The 15,596-nt window shown below is 41.0% G+C and overlaps 2 protein-coding genes across 2 annotated transcripts; both read right to left on the reverse strand.

Moving 5' to 3' along the window:
• Positions 1-8,978: 8,978 nt before the first annotated feature.
• On the reverse strand, positions 8,979-10,309 carry LOC136253945 (uncharacterized). Its single transcript, XM_066046602.1, has 4 exons — positions 9,755-10,309; positions 9,480-9,614; positions 9,221-9,430; positions 8,979-9,128 (listed from the first exon to the last, which is right to left on the reverse strand). The coding sequence occupies exons 1-4, from the start codon at positions 10,307-10,309 to the stop codon at positions 8,979-8,981; spliced, it is 1,050 nt and encodes a 349-aa protein (XP_065902674.1).
• A 389-nt stretch (positions 10,310-10,698) lies between these two features.
• LOC136253946 (uncharacterized) lies at positions 10,699-12,462 on the reverse strand. The gene is made up of 2 exons (XM_066046603.1): positions 11,997-12,462; positions 10,699-11,681 (listed from the first exon to the last, which is right to left on the reverse strand). The coding sequence occupies exons 1-2, from the start codon at positions 12,460-12,462 to the stop codon at positions 10,699-10,701; spliced, it is 1,449 nt and encodes a 482-aa protein (XP_065902675.1).
• Positions 12,463-15,596: the final 3,134 nt, after the last annotated feature.

A 15,596-nucleotide genomic window follows, 5' to 3' on the forward strand; every position in this document is an offset into this window, starting at 1 on the left:
GTGGCTTATTGAAGTTAGTCCAATTGTAAAACAATGGGCTATATAAGTGTAAAACAACGAAAATCTGGCCTTACTTGCTACCAGGAATAACAAATGCCTTTGAGGTGAAAGGAGGCAATCCTATATACTTAAAATGAAGAGCAGTTACAACACCTTCACCTATAAAAATTGATTGAGATACTCTATCACATAATTATATTCTATTAAAACAGTCAGTTTTAGGTGAAATGGTATAATTTCAACCTGTCAGGTCACTACAAGAGGGTAATAGTCCATGAAGCCTTATGATTAGTTTGGTACGACCTTACACAAAATCTGCCACTGTACATGCAATAGAGTATTTTTTACATTTTGGACACTTTAAACAACGGACTACATCTAATTCCAGACACTGCTATACTCATACATACACCATAACTGTGTTTGCATTTTCTTTCTCGGTGGGGGTGGTGTGGTCACAGGAGTTGACACCTAATTGTCTAGCGGAATAATCACGTGTGATGAAACATGATTATGATGTTAAAAACTCATTAAAAGTATCAGGCAGTACAGTAGTATTGTTTAAGTAGGGATTCCCGCGAAAATGACATGCGTCACCTAAAATACCACCTTTAAAATCATCCTACAGACATCTTACACCACGAAAATCATCTTTATAGAAAAATATTAGTCCATCTAACACGATAAACAAGAAAACACTTACTGGTGAACAGATATAGAATTTTTTTTAAAAACCTCTAAAACTTTAAATTTCATCTCACTCACTGACCACAGTCACAAGCCTAGAGCCCAAATGAAGCAGCGCACAGTCACCGTTTTATGCCACAATAATAAACTCACTGGTGGGATATGCCTTTTGGGGTTCTGACATGTGTACGCCCTGTGCGCCTTGTCTTTCCTTTTATCTTTAATCAGGTTGGTTGTCTTCTTCTTCGAGCATCGAAACCATACCAAGGTGTTAATTTCCTGCATCAACACTTTTCTGTAGACACCACAAAATTATTTCAGAAAGCACTTATGCTGCTGAAAGAGCGGGCGCTTATAATTTCAAGTGCTGCATGTGAAATCTATGGTGAAACATTAAGGCTGCTGAGTTGTCACTTCAACTTTTGCCACTGCCTGGACTGCAATCGACAAAGAGATTTGTTGACGGACTGATACTCGATGGCTTGTTCCTCTGAACACACTGACTCAGCTGGGTGGTGAGATCAGCAAGTGATTAGATAGTACTCAAGTGGAAATTGTATTACTTCATCCTGTTAGTCAAGACTAAGTTCCAGACAACTTAAAGGGCCTGTTCATTCGAACAACTTCCGGCCTGGGTGAATAGAACACAGACCATCGTACTAAGACAGGTCATAGATCTGAGTGCCACTGCTACTACGATCAAAGGTAAACTATGCATGCTACTACAGGCCTATGTGTTTCCAATTTTGGCACAGTACATACTTTAATAAGTTGTACAGGAACTTAATAGCTAGCTCACAAGTTACACTGCAACAAGCTGTGCTACAACAAAAACTAAACAAACTAGTATTTAAAAAAATTGTTAATATAAAAATGAAGTAGGGATCTATGCAATAAAAAGTAGTGATGAATGAAGGATTAACAGCATAGCTCAATGGGAAAATCCCTACTTTGGCACATTAGCTATAATTTTGCTCAATGCCAAAGTAGGGACTTTCCCACCGAGCTATGCTGTAACACCATCATTCATCTCCTCCCTACTTCATTTTTAAATTAACATAACTATTCCAGTTGTGTGATGGGGTTTCAGTTGAAACCATTGCAACCCCCCTGTATCCGCCAGTGGTATCACACATCACTACACACATGAACAACAAGTAAAGTGATGTTAATGTTTACAGGTTCATCAGTGAATACATGACAAGTGATGTTTACTGGAAACTAGTATTGGTGAGGACTATTATGGCTTCCTAGTTGCTAGTTGCTCATCACTTCATAACAAGTACGGAAGCCACTGTAGTTACAGTGTTCATTTATGTAACCTTCTCCAAGTAGCTTAGTGAAACAGACTTATAATCAGTGTGTATTGTTAGGCTATGAGACCTAATGTTGCCATGTATGCAAACACATATTCCCTGAAAGTTCGATTCTTTGCAGGATTAATGGTTATAAACTTGTGCATGTTTGAAAACTGAATCAGCAATGTTGGGAGTAACGCGTTACATGTGTAACACGTTATGTAATATTATTACTTCTGTGGTAACTAAGTAATATAACGAAATACGCTATAAAAACAGGTAATATAACTCAAGTTACTTTACTAACAAATGTAACGCGTTACCTAAGTAATATAGTTACTGTAACGAATCTAATATGTAATGTTATTACTACAAGTGACGAAGTTACTAATCTCGTTAGAAATCCACTGAGTAATGCCTAGCCACAACAAAGTAATGAAGCCTACTGAATGAAGCTTATTCACCAGCTTCTTACTTATAACCAAGATTTGCACATTGTCCAACGACGCAATCATATCACGTGATAAGGTGATAGTTTCACACGTGACAGCTTAAGGCTGTGGACACAAAGTAATATATTACGTAATATTATTATAGTTACTTTATTTTATGGGTAATATGTAACTGTAACTAAATAGTTCAGTTGCAAGTAATATGTAATATGTAACTAGTTACTTTTAAAAAGTAACTTGCCTAACACTGTGAATCAGTGAGTACCAATATTTCTATTGTTACCTGATTGAGTTCTGACTGGTCTTTTGTTCTTTTCCTTCTTTGACTTTGTCTTCTTCCTTCCTTTCTCGGTAGCTACTGGTTCATCAGTTGAGTCATCAGTAGATGAATGGTTAGCTGGTGAAAATAATAAAATGGAATTGTAGTATTTGATCACCAACTACAAGTAATGTGTGTTGCCACTCTGATACATGCAATTAGCTAATGAGGTTGAATAATTTTTTAGCCAGGCTAGGTGTGCAGGCTTTCTGAAATTGTTAGCTGAAAAACCTGTGTGTATATTGTTTATCTTTCCAGCCTTGAGGTGGCTTATTGAAGTTAGTCCACTTGTAAAACAATGGGCTATACAAGTGTAAAACAACGAAAATCTGGCCTTGCTTGCTACCAGGAATAACAAATGCCTTTGAGGTGAAAGGAGGCAATCCTATATACTTAAAATGAAGAACAGTTACAACACCTTCACCTATAAAATTTATTGAGATACTCTATCACATAATTATATTCTATTAAAACAGTCAGTTTTAGGTGAAATGGTATAATTTCAACCTGTCAGGTCACTACAAGAGGGAAAATAGTCCATGAAACCTTATGATTAGTTTGGTATGACCTTACACAAAATCTGCCACTGTACATGTAGTAGAGTACTTTTTACATTCTGGACACTTTAAACAATGGAGGACTACATCTAATTCCAGACACTGCTATACTCATACATACACCATAGCTGTGTTTGTATTTTCTTTCTCGGTGGGGGTGGTGTGGTCACAGGAGGTGACACCCAATTGTCTAGCTGAATAATCATGTGACTGTGATGAAACATGATTATGACGTTAAAAACTCGGTGTAACTCATTAAACATATTTCAGTTGCGTGATGGAGCTTTACTGAAGGCAGTGTTTCATTGCTATATATCTAGGATAGTGGTGTAGCCAGGAAAAATTTTTACCATGGCAAAGTTTATACATTGACATAATTAAGAAGGTCTGACTCAACTGATTCACAAACACTCTCCAGTTTGGCATTTGCAGGTTGACTAGCTGGGTAGAAGAAACTGTTTCAGAAGACTCTGAGCGTTTTTCTACATGTCATAAGTAATGCTCCAGCTTAGTTAATGCTACAGTATACCATGCTTTTATAGCTTTAATTATTAGACTACTGAGTTTAATTTCACTCAGCACAAAAAGCTGACTTACTCCAGAGATATTTTTAGAGGTCAGGCCATCTATGGACTGCAATGGAGGTCATAGTCATGCACATGCACCAGGGGCGTAGGAATTGGTCCGGCTGGTCCGGTTTTGGCCGGACCACTTTTCACTGCTTTTAAAAAAAAATGCATTCATAATCTAGCTACCCAGCCCAGCAACAAGCGCATGCGCATGACTTAATAATGAACTCACTTAATAATTACACGTTTTTAGGCATTAATATGGCGACTCAATCTGCGACTTTGTCGACAGCTGTCAGTGAACCTTTTAGAGCTTTGAACAAGCCTCATCAACCGAGAAGCTTTAACTACCCTACCAGAACGTTTGGTAATAAGAACCCAGTAAAACGAGCGTTTAGAGCTGCGTGGTTTGAAAGATGGAGCTGGCTGCATTACGACGAAGCTTCTGACCTGGCATTTTGTTTCTTATGTCGTAAAGCAGAGACAGAAGGAAAGCTAAAAGTTGCTAATAAGGATCTATCATTCATTAGCAAGGGTTTTTCGAACTGGAAAGATGCCACTGAAGCATTCAGAACGCACGAAAAGAGCAAATGAAAAGAGCATCCCTAGCATCCACCCTGTCCCAGGTCCCTCACAGGCAGAACCGGACCAGTAGCAAATAGCTTCCTACGCCCCTGTGCACTATACTTTTTATTGATCTGATGTGATATTTAAGTCAGAGATCATCTCTTTCATGTGATATTAAGCTACATGTCAAACTAGAAGTATGAGGGTATGCTCCCTCAAGGAAAAGAAAATTATTTATGTTTTGTAATGGCATGTGGAAGCTATTTTTTTGATTTTAACTGCTAATGCATGATGTGATCAATTCAGTAGCTCAATGCAATGCCATGCAGTTAACTCATTGGAAGTTTTGAAAAGTAATTAATTTAAAGACAATTAACATAAATGTAAATGATTTAGACCAAGTAGTGTAATGAGAACAGTGGCTATAATCTGTACCGAATGCTCTATTAGAGTATATTACGATGACTACTCTGTCATCATTTTTTTACCGAGGCAGCTGCCTCGGTTGCCTCAATGGTAGCTATGCCACTGTAGGATCATTATTGGTGACATGGCCTTACACAATATTGAGCATTACTAACAACCTGTCACTGTAGTATTTCATTTTGTAAATTAGTCCACTATTAATTCTTCCTGGACTCAGGCATTTGTATGTGGACGGGCAATTCATTTCCAATTGGCAGCTTTTCAAGGCATTATAGCTATACCTGACACAACCATAAAAAGATAAAAGCATGTACTTTCCTTTTTAAGTTGCACAAACATGAATTTTACACTACCAGACATAGGCGGATCTAGGAGGCATTGTCAGGAGGGGCCAAGGGGGGGCAAGAAGTTTTAGTGTACAACAGTGTGTATTCCACTAAGAGGAATTCTATTACACAAGTTATATTCAGTTGCATAACTTCATTCAGTATAGTTGGATGAATGATAGACATGCAGTTTTAAGGCTGTAGTTAGAGAAAAAAAATTAAAAAATTTTACCTCCTGGGTTTGAATTTGGGAGCATTTTTGATAACATTTAGCTAATGAAGTGTATGCTTGCAATGCATATAAAGATTAGTGAGATAATACCTGTTTGATGGTAAAGTGTACTAAATCAAGAATAAGGTGTAGATATTGTTGTTATAATGACATTAGAATTGTGACTGTTCTACTAGAGTAGTGACTGCTCTATTAGAGTAGTGACTGCTCTATTAGAGTATCTCGATCTTAGCACAAAAATTCAAACTTATTATTTGCTTCACTTTCTTTATAACATACAGTATAACTTTAAAGTACATTTATAACTGTTTTCTTCTATTTCAGTTTCCCATTGGCTTTTTATACTTCTGAATACAGTGTGAATGTATGATTCCAGTTTCTGGTATCAATATAGTACAGTGAGTCCAAGGGGGGCAAGAGAAGGGCCAGGGGGGGCACAGCACCCCTTGCCCCCCCCCCCCCCCCCCCCCCCCTCAGATCCGCCTATGCTACCAGATGTGGGCAATGGACAGCCAGGAACAGCTAGATCTAGAGAATTTTATTTGTTCACAATTTAAGCCACACTGGAGAGTATCTGCACTTTACAAGTGCTTTCATTTATAACTCACTTTCTCCTAGCAACTGTTGGATGTTACTGGCCACATTGTTCAGTCCAACAAGTGTAAGAGCTTCTATCACTTTATCCCAACTAGCTAGCTTATCAGTACTAGTGGTCAGCCATTTGTCAAACATTTTCCTACAACATGTTCTGGCATCATTCTTTGTATCTTTTTCAATTGTTTTAAGATCATTTTCATATTTCGGCTCTAGTAGTAGCAGTCCCAACTCGTACCACTGGTCTGCAGCGTTTGGTATCACGTGAATTAGTAAATCTTTCAATACAGGACGATCACAACCTACGGTATCATAGATAATGTCTATATGACAGTGTCACACTTACTCACCACTTGCATTGATCCTCACTTCAGCCATTCTAACATGTGAACAGTAATTCAATACGTTGTGTGCCAGGTGCCCCACCCTTCTTTACTGAAACAGTGCACGTGACGTACGGCGAAGATGTTTAATGCACACTGATATTCATCCTTGTTGTAAACGGTGCTTCCAGGTATAGTGTTATGCGTTTGCTTTGTACCCAGGGTTTTGATGTGCATTATTTGGAAGTATGTGTCCTCTCGTCTCAGTCCCAGAAATTACAAGGTGTACAGTTAGATCCAAAGAATGGTGATGACACATTGGTGTTCCTGCTATCGACCTCATCAGTCACACGGTACGTATTTATTTTATTTATTCGTTATCAATTTTTAATTGTCAATGACAGGGGTCACACAAAAAGCATAAGCCTGTACAGGGTGCTTCCCCACAAAAATTACACACAACATACAACTATACGAAACAAACAGCTACAAAAACAAATACACACGCAAACAATAAGATGAAAGTTACAGAAAATTAATCAGAATTTAAAAAAAATGTTTCAGTTTTAGCTTAAAATGATTAACAGAAGTTTGTCAACACATCAAAAGGGATCGAATTCCATATAAATGTCGAATTGACAAAAAATAAATGGCGGAAAGCATTGATAGAGGAGGGTAAACAACGAATTGTCAAAGGGTGAGACCGGGTTGGAAGACCATTTATTTGAAAATAATCAGAAAATTTGATTGGAGTAAGTTTATTTAAAATAGCGTATAACATTGTAACACAAACATAATTACATATGTATGAGTGATGGGTATTTTTCTGTGAATATAATGTTAGGCCACTGTGAGAAGGCTTAAGGTTACGGAAAAGTTTAAAATGCGTGGGCGGAACAAACTACGAAACCTGCTTTAAACCAAGCAGGGATAAATAATTTCAACAACTGTGTTGTGTTAGTAATACAACTAATTGTGCTTGTTTGTTTTTACTACAGAACAACGACTGCCAAAAACCAGACTAACAGATTACTGAATCCTTATAATTTCAACACAGGTGACTAAACAACTAAAATATCTAGGTCCTGTGGAAGCGATTTTTTAAGTTACTGGTTGTATAGACGTTTTATTGAACTTTTAGTCGTTTTTTGGAGTGAAACAAGCTCTTTGAAGGCTTGTATCTGAGTCCCTGGGAAGAAACACGCCAAAAACGCTTCCACAGGACCTAATAAATTTAAAATAAAGCATCACTATGCCTCAGAAATGCCAATAGAGCCTACAGCTTTTGCTGTATTTGGTGGCGGAAAAACATGGTAGTGACAGCTGGAGCTGAGCGATGTATGGGCTGGCTTACTTGTGTTACTACAACAAATTGTAGTGTTCCACCTGCCTCAAACTACACTGTAGCTACATAAAAACATTAAATATGAAGGGCTTCACCTTCATTTAAAACTTTTCACGCTGCTAGACTGGTTTTATGGGCTTCTCAAAAAGTATCGATAGGCATTCAAAATTTTGAATGATTGCCCGTGACTATACCGTAACCTTAAAGCCAGAATTTTCAACTGCTGAAAAACTTTGTGTGGATGAATCTACCCTCAGCTCCCTGTACTTAGCAAAGTGTATGCAGAGCCCACATTGATGAGGGCTCTAAAACAAGTATTCATACACAAATTGGTTGGCTAAAATGCATTGCCCCCAGAGTTTTTGATAAGTACGTATTTCAACTCTGAGCCAAACTGGCCCAACCCAGATATCTTTTGCTCCACCAGTAGTATACCACTGGGCCAATCAGCTTATGTTTGATGTGTATTAGTGACAAAGCTGGACTAGTGCTGAGAAAATTGGAGCAGTAGCCATGAGTTGTGTGGGTCATTTTGTGTTCACACTGGGCCAATGGAGTACCGTATTGCCTTATCAAATACCCTGATTACCCCCAGTTAAACCTATACACTGCTGTTAACTGCAGCTGATTCACTACTGCACAACTTGACTACAATCATTATACCCATTTTCCATCCTGCATGACGGTCCGGTTTGCATCACATGATGAAGATACAACTGGACTTTCACCTTTATCAACTCCCCTCACCAGGTAATATTCCAGCTATGCTTTTACACAAAGTGCTTCAGAGACTCTATAGTCATAGCTCACACCTGCACTTTCCTTTTTTTAGAATTCCTCTCAGTATTAATCCTTATTACACATTATCATGTACTGTGAACTGCCGAATATCTTCATCATAAACTACTCCCACCATCGGCATACTGTTTAAAATCTTTACAGGTGATTACAATTTAAACCCACAATCATATAATAGTGTTTCACATGATATCTACTAGTTTCAGAAAGTCCTGAATGTTCTCGTGTTATAGTGGAAGGCTCTAGTGAGTTTCTGGCTGGCATACAGGTGATAATACTATTATGAGGGGTGGCCCGATAGTATAGACAGGTTCTGGGTTAATCTCGGGAAGGATTGCCTCGTCTCAGATGGATACAATCGGACCGCAAGGAACACGCTACGACTCCATCTTATTGTATAGTAAACACATGCTAGCAATTACCTCATACATTCTAAATAAGGCCTATATTACTAATATTATTACATTATGTTACGCTATATACAGTCAGTCCATGACATCTTCCGGGGGCCCGCCAAGCTGCTCTATCCAATTCTTGACCCTCTCTCTACTTCTCTGAGCAGCTGCCCTGTGTGGTCGTCTCTCCACTGTATCCCGGTGTCTCTTGCTGGGCAGTGCTGTTGGGTCCATGTGTTTCTGGAACAATTGGTGTTGATACTTCCAATGGAATCAGCTTGGCTATGGGGTGGTTAGTCCCCCTGTGTTGTCTTGATCTTTGCTGCACGTACTAGTCCATCTTTCCCAGTCATCAGTTCTTCAACAATTGCTAACTTCCATGTGTTTCTTGGACTATCATCGTACACCAAAACAATGTCTCCTGGCTTGACTTGCTGGCTGTTGTTTCCAGTAGTTCTGTGATATTCTCTAAGGGAAGTTAGGTATTCAAATCTCCAACGTGCTTGAAACTGATTCCTGCAGTTGAGCTCTCTGGGTAACATCTGTCATACAACCATAGGTAGGATCATTCAAGTCCTGTTCATCCACTACTGTGTGGGACAATGATGTGACGCGGTGACCATGTAGAAGGTGTGCTGGTGTGAGTAGCTCGGCATCTTCTAGGTCTGAGGAAACATGTGTGAGAGGCCTGTCATTGAGGATGGCCTCTACCTCCACTACTAGTGTCTGCAACACAACTAAACTAATTCTTGATCTTCCCAGAACCTTCGTCAAGGACATCTTCGTTAAACCGATAAGATGTTCCCACCTTCCACCATACCAGGGGGGGGGGGGGGGGGGCGCTTTGGGATAAACTGCCACTGTACTCCTTGCCTTCCCAGTGCCTCAGTAAGATGTTTTGATTGTAGAAGCCGCTGAAGTTCATCTGCAGCTGCCTGATAAGTAGTCGCATTATCTGATACAATAATCTGTGGGAGTGACCTACGACTAGCAAATCTCCTGAATTCCAGAAGGAATGTGTCCACTGTTAAATCAGTAATGACCTCAAGGTGAATGGCATGGCCTGTGGCACAAATAAACAAGCAAATGTACACTTTCTCCTCAGTGTGATTGTTGCATACGTAGAGAGCCCCAGTAAAATCAATGCCTGTAATGGTAAAGGGAATTGAAGCACAAGTGCAAATCAATGGTAGAGGTGGAGGATCTGGTATCTGGTACGGTTTTTTACTATGTTTACGGCAGATGACGCATTGGTGTAGTTGAGATCTGATCCGTTGTCTACCAGTAGGTATCCAAAACCTCTGTCTTGTTGCTGTTAACGTAGCATTGGTTCCAGCATGAAACAACCGTAGGTGTACACTGTGAATGATCAGCGATGTCAGCGAATACTTGGGTGGAAGTAATAGTGGAAACTTAGCCATATCACTTAGGGGGGCATTGTGTATTCTTCCGCCGCAGCGTATTAGCTGGTCTGCATCCAAAAACAAACGTAGTTGGCGGACAAGTGGTAATCTGTTTGCAGACTTTGTATTACGATTAGTGATCTCGAGTAATCTCTTCTTGACACTGCCTCACCCAAATGATTAGAGTGTGGTGTTGCTCTGCTGGTGTTAGCGGTCCAGTTACCCATTCCTGCAATGGCTTCTTACAGTTGGTAATGAATCTACACACATATGCAGTAACTGCCAAAAGTCTGGACAATCTGCTATAACTAGTTATGTCAATAATATTGTTGATGTGTATAGTACCTGAAGGTTGTTGGGTAGCTGATGGGGTAAAACTGGTTGTGGTGACGGCCAGTGCCTGCATTTCAATGGTTGGCGAGAAGCTCAGTGGGCCAATTGTCCTTGGATGGTAACCATTGAGGTCCCTGCTTCCACAATGTAGATGACTTCAGTTGTGAAGAAGTAATGCCTCTGGTGAGAAGGTCTGCAGGGTTGTCCTGTGTTGGATAGTATTGCCAGTGATCTGGTCTTGAGAGGTTGAGGATCTCGGTGACACCATGAGTGACAAAGGTGCCAGTGCGTTTCTCTCCCTTAATCCAATGAAGAGTAATCTGGCTATCTGACCAGAAATGAGTGAGCAAAGTGAGAGGACGTAGAGCTTGAACAATGAAGTCACATAGTCTTGCTGCTGTGAGTGCACCCATCAGTTCGAGCTTCGGCAAGGTCAGTGGTTTGAGGGGTGCTACTCTGGACTTTGCCATAACAAAGGATGTATTGTTGCCACTACAAAGGAAGGCTACGGCACCATAAGCTGTGAGACTCGCATCAGCAAATATGTGTAACGTGTCAGGTTGTTCTGAAGCACTGACTATAGGGAAGTACTGTCTTGAAATCTGTAGACACCTGGCCTCTTGGATGTTCTCTGCTATACTGAGCCATTGTTGTTGGTCCTCATTAGATAACAGTTCATCCCAGTCTAGGTTACGTTGCCATAGTGACTGCATGAAGATCTTCGCCTTGACGGACACTGGAGAAAGTAGTCCCAGGGGGTCAAATACCTTGGATGATTCCTTCAAGACCTCTCTCTTGGTGATCAGTGAGGTGATACTGGGGATGGAAGACTTAGATGTAAGTGACAATTTATCTGCCTTTGTGTTCCATTGTAGCCCTAAAACGTTGACTGGATTGTTGATATCTGAAATCTTGTCTCTGCTTGCTTGGTCCATAAGTTGAGAACTATTGGAGGCCCAACTTCTAAGGTTGAAGTGGGCACCATTCATTATGGAACGAGCCTCATTGTAATAACTGATAGCTTCAGATTCTGATGGACACCCAGATACTACATTGTCTACGTACAAGTGTAATGATGTAGCTATGTAGTGATGTAATAGATATATAAATACTATTAGTATTGTATGATGATCAACACCTCTTTTGTAAATAGCCACACATGCACATGTAAAAGTAGGTCACATGCTTTTGTCAGTCAGTTGAGTTGTGAGTTATTGGTATCAGCAACAATTGTTACACAAGTTTGCAAGCATGCTCTGTGCAGTTGGTGAATTGTATTGAGCTAGATGACAGTGTAAGGCAGTATTCAGCATAAAGGGGGAACACACAGCACCAAACAAGACGACTCTAAATCTGTAAGTAGCAAACTCACTGTCTGGATCCTGTAGGTCACTTAACCAGAGGAATCTGGTGTAGTCCCTATCATCTTCACGAAGTTGTATGTGCAGAAAAGCCTTCTCGATGTCTGTACAGATTCCAACAGGGTGTAGCCTAAATCTTAAAATGATACAGCACAGATCATTGAGTTGGGGTTGGCCTGTTAGTAAACAATTGTTCAGACTTGGTTGGTTCTTTGCTTGATGGGAACTACAGTCATACACGATGCGTACTGGGGTTGTAGGTGAGTCCTTATGGACAGCATGATGTGGAATGTAATGGCATCTTGTGGTACTAACTGGATCTTGCACTTGCTCAATGAAACCACGGTGTTCCTGATCCACCAAGATGTCACTGTACTTGGTGAGCAATGTAGGATTCAGTGCCAGTTTGCGAGCCAATGATCTGGTACGATGAGCACAGAAAAGTTCGTTGGTAGAGGAGGATGACTGTCCTTCCATGGAAAATGGGCACAACAGGAACCATTACTTAAGCATTCGACACTCTGCATGATATAGGAGTCAAGAAAACTGTTTGTTGACTCATCCTTGGATATGATTCCCACTGACTCCACATCCCAGAACTGTTCTAAATCAGGAGTTGGAGCCGGCTGGGCTGCTACATGAAACATGTTTGTGACCATCTTTCCTTGAGTGGGTGTATCTAGTGGACCTGAGAGTAAGTAACCAAGTTTTGATCCTACGGCAGTTGGACCATTGCCTCTGATCACATGGTCCTCTACTATCTTCCAATACTGATCTGCTCCATTCAGCAGGGTAATGGAGAACTGCTCTGCTGAAGAAAGTGGATGAGCCAGACGTAGTCCATTCAGATAGGGAGGTTAGTGATTGACCTCTGATCCACTGTATGTATCGGTGCAGCAATGGTTGGTACGATCAAAACAGTTAGCGGTATCAAATTGCCAGAAATAGTGTGAAGATTGATTGTGGCTACATCAAACTTGTCAGTATGACTAGTACCAGTGCCAAAGGTTGAGAGTGACAGTTCAATAGTACTGTATCATGTGGCTGCACTTGAACACAGTCTGCAAGTCCCTTGGCCAGGAAGGAACGTTGCGATCCCTCATCAAAAGAATGTTTGATTCCACATAGGTGCCACCAGCTGAAATAGTGGCTACTGCAGTCTTCAGTAGACAGGTCTGGTAACTCGCCAAGTGGAGTGAAGCTGTTGTCACTGGTTGGGAGACCACTGTACTTAAAGAGCCTTCCTGGGTGACTGGGGTTGTCTTTGCATTTTCCTCTTTCTTAGAAGAGGTGGCTTCACTACAAAGGCTGGCATGGTGTTTGCGATGGCACTTACAGCAGCGATGTTTTGATGAGCAGGTGTTGACCTTATGTTTTCCCAGACAATTGAAACAAAGTTGGTTCTTTCTAACAATCTCTAATCTTCGTTGGTGGTCAGTTGTGGTACACTGATTAGCTGAATGGGATTCCTTACAAAACACACAAGATTGTGGTCCCTTGTCATGGAGTTTGTGATTTCCAGGTGGTTTGGAGTTCACCGTAAATGCAGCTGTAAATGGGGATCTGTACGAGTTATTACTACCAGTTTCTAGGATTTCAATTTCTCTGAGGATAGCCGACATCAGTTGTGAGAACTCCCACTCTGCACTTGGGGAATATCTTGCCAGGTTCTGTTTGATATCCTTGGGTAGCTTGCCAAGAATAATCGGCACTAACAAGTCACCATAGGTCTGATCGGATTTCCCAAGGGAGGATAAACCACGAGAATGACTCTCAATTGTGTTGTGGAATTTTCTCAAACTAGCTAGATTGTTTTTTGTGGTCAGTACCTCTAACAAAGCTTGCATGTGGGCAGCAACTAACTTATGGGTTTGCCCAAATCGGTCTTGCAGTAAGGTGACTGCATGAAGGTAGTTGTGATCACTGAGTGGAATTCCGTCAATTGTTCGTGCAGCATCCTCCTGAAGTTGAGCCTTCAAATAGTTAAACTTTTGTACCCCACTGAGTGTAGGATTCAAGTGAATTGCAGCCTGAAATGAATCCCAGAAGGTTAACCAGGTGAGGGGGTTTCCAGAAAACGTTGGTAAGGTCAACTTTGGTAATCTGCTTGTGGCAAACTGATTGTGATCTGCGGTTCTAGTACCCAATAATGATGGAGAAGTTACTGCAGGTATTCTTGCAAGGCTCGGTGAACTGCTGACCCCCAAGATTCAGGCTTGATAATTGTGGGAACAGTATAGAGGTATCTGTAGAAGCTGGTATCAATGGAGGAGGTCCCAAGCTGTGTAAATAGGTCACTAATGGATGAGAAATTGATGAGACTGAAAGTGGGGCCGACTCAAGCAATGTGGTTGTGAGTGATGATGTACTAGGAACAACTGGTTCAAATGTTGTTGAAGTGATTGGAGCAGTGTTATGAACTGCTACAGCACTAGCACAAACTGCAGGTGTGTCACTGGGGGTTGTGTTAATTGATTGTGGTGTGCTTGTTGTGGTACTCGCATTCTCTTGGGAGGCTTCTGGGGTTACATCTTCCCCTGATTCGTGTTCTGATACGACTGGAGTAGTGTTAACACGAGGTTGTCTCGATAGTGTCTCCACTCGTTGGTTCAGCTCATTGATCTTCTCCAAAATCACGTCTTGTAGTTCCTCTGAGTCTAGGATAGCTGTTTCTAGTTCATCAGCATCCTGTGTGAGTTCAATGATCCGTTGGTCAATGGCAGCGATTTGCTCTTTCTTCTTCTCCAGCTGAGTCATGGCGGTCTTCAGATAGGTCAGGGCCAGTTCATCAATATCGTTGGCTAGTGTCTCTTCTACTTTGTTCAGAATTCTAGTCACGTGCGAGCGGTATGCTTTCTGTGAGGTGCGTAGGCGAGCCGATTCTTCCATCGTGGCAGTCAATCCACTGAAAAATACAAACAGCAAACAATTGTCTTAGTTACGCGGGTGCTTGCCTCTCTGGGTACCGTTAGTAGAAAGTCCAATGCCACGGTACCACAGCGTTTGCGTCTCAGTTTACAAATGTTGCTGAATGGGGTAACTCCTTCGCAGCACCAGTAATGGGATAACTCCTTCACAGCACCAGTATTATGAGGGGTGGCCCAATAGTATATACAGGTTCCGGGTTAATCTCAGGAAGGATCGTCTCGTCTCAGACGGATACATCGGACCGCAAGGAACACACTACAACTCCATCTTATTGTATAGTAAACACATGCTAGCAATTACCTCATACATTCTAAATAAGGCCTATCTTACTAATAATATTACATTACGTTACGCTATATACAGTCAGTCCATGACAAATACATTTGTGTGGGTGAGCGGGTGAAAAGCCCTAAATGTTGGTGAGTTGGAAGGTCTGTTAATACCGGCCTGTAGTCTGTAAATACAGGGAGCCAGAACATGTAACAAAACACATGAAGAATGCAGAAAAAAATCCCACACCCAGTGGTGATTTGATCCCCTGCAACATGCAGTCTAGGCACACACCTAACGATCCACAACATGTGTACAGCTGGGATCTTGGATATTATGGCTTCTGCTATGTTTTCAGTGGAGCATGGACACAAAGGAGGACACTGGTAAGTCCATGAAGGATGCATTGTGCG

Source organism: Dysidea avara, chromosome 4 (genome assembly GCF_963678975.1).
Source record: "Dysidea avara chromosome 4, odDysAvar1.4, whole genome shotgun sequence".
Taxonomy (NCBI): Eukaryota; Metazoa; Porifera; class Demospongiae; order Dictyoceratida; family Dysideidae; genus Dysidea; species Dysidea avara.

Coding starts and splice junctions, on each gene's coding strand:
- LOC136253945 (XM_066046602.1), bottom strand. CDS start 10,309: ATGGCTAAGTTTCCACTATTACTTCCACCCAAGTATTCGCTGACATCG. Junction 9,615..9,754: donor AGGCACTGGGAAGGCAAGGA/GTACAGTGGCAG, acceptor GTTGTGTTGCAG/ACACTAGTAGTGGAGGTAGA. Junction 9,129..9,220: donor TGACTGGGAAAGATGGACTA/GTACGTGCAGCA, acceptor CAATTGTTCCAG/AAACACATGGACCCAACAGC.
- LOC136253946 (XM_066046603.1), bottom strand. CDS start 12,462: ATGGAAGGACAGTCATCCTCCTCTACCAACGAACTTTTCTGTGCTCAT. Junction 11,682..11,996: donor TGACCTACAGGATCCAGACA/GTGAGTTTGCTA, acceptor ACTTGTACGTAG/ACAATGTAGTATCTGGGTGT.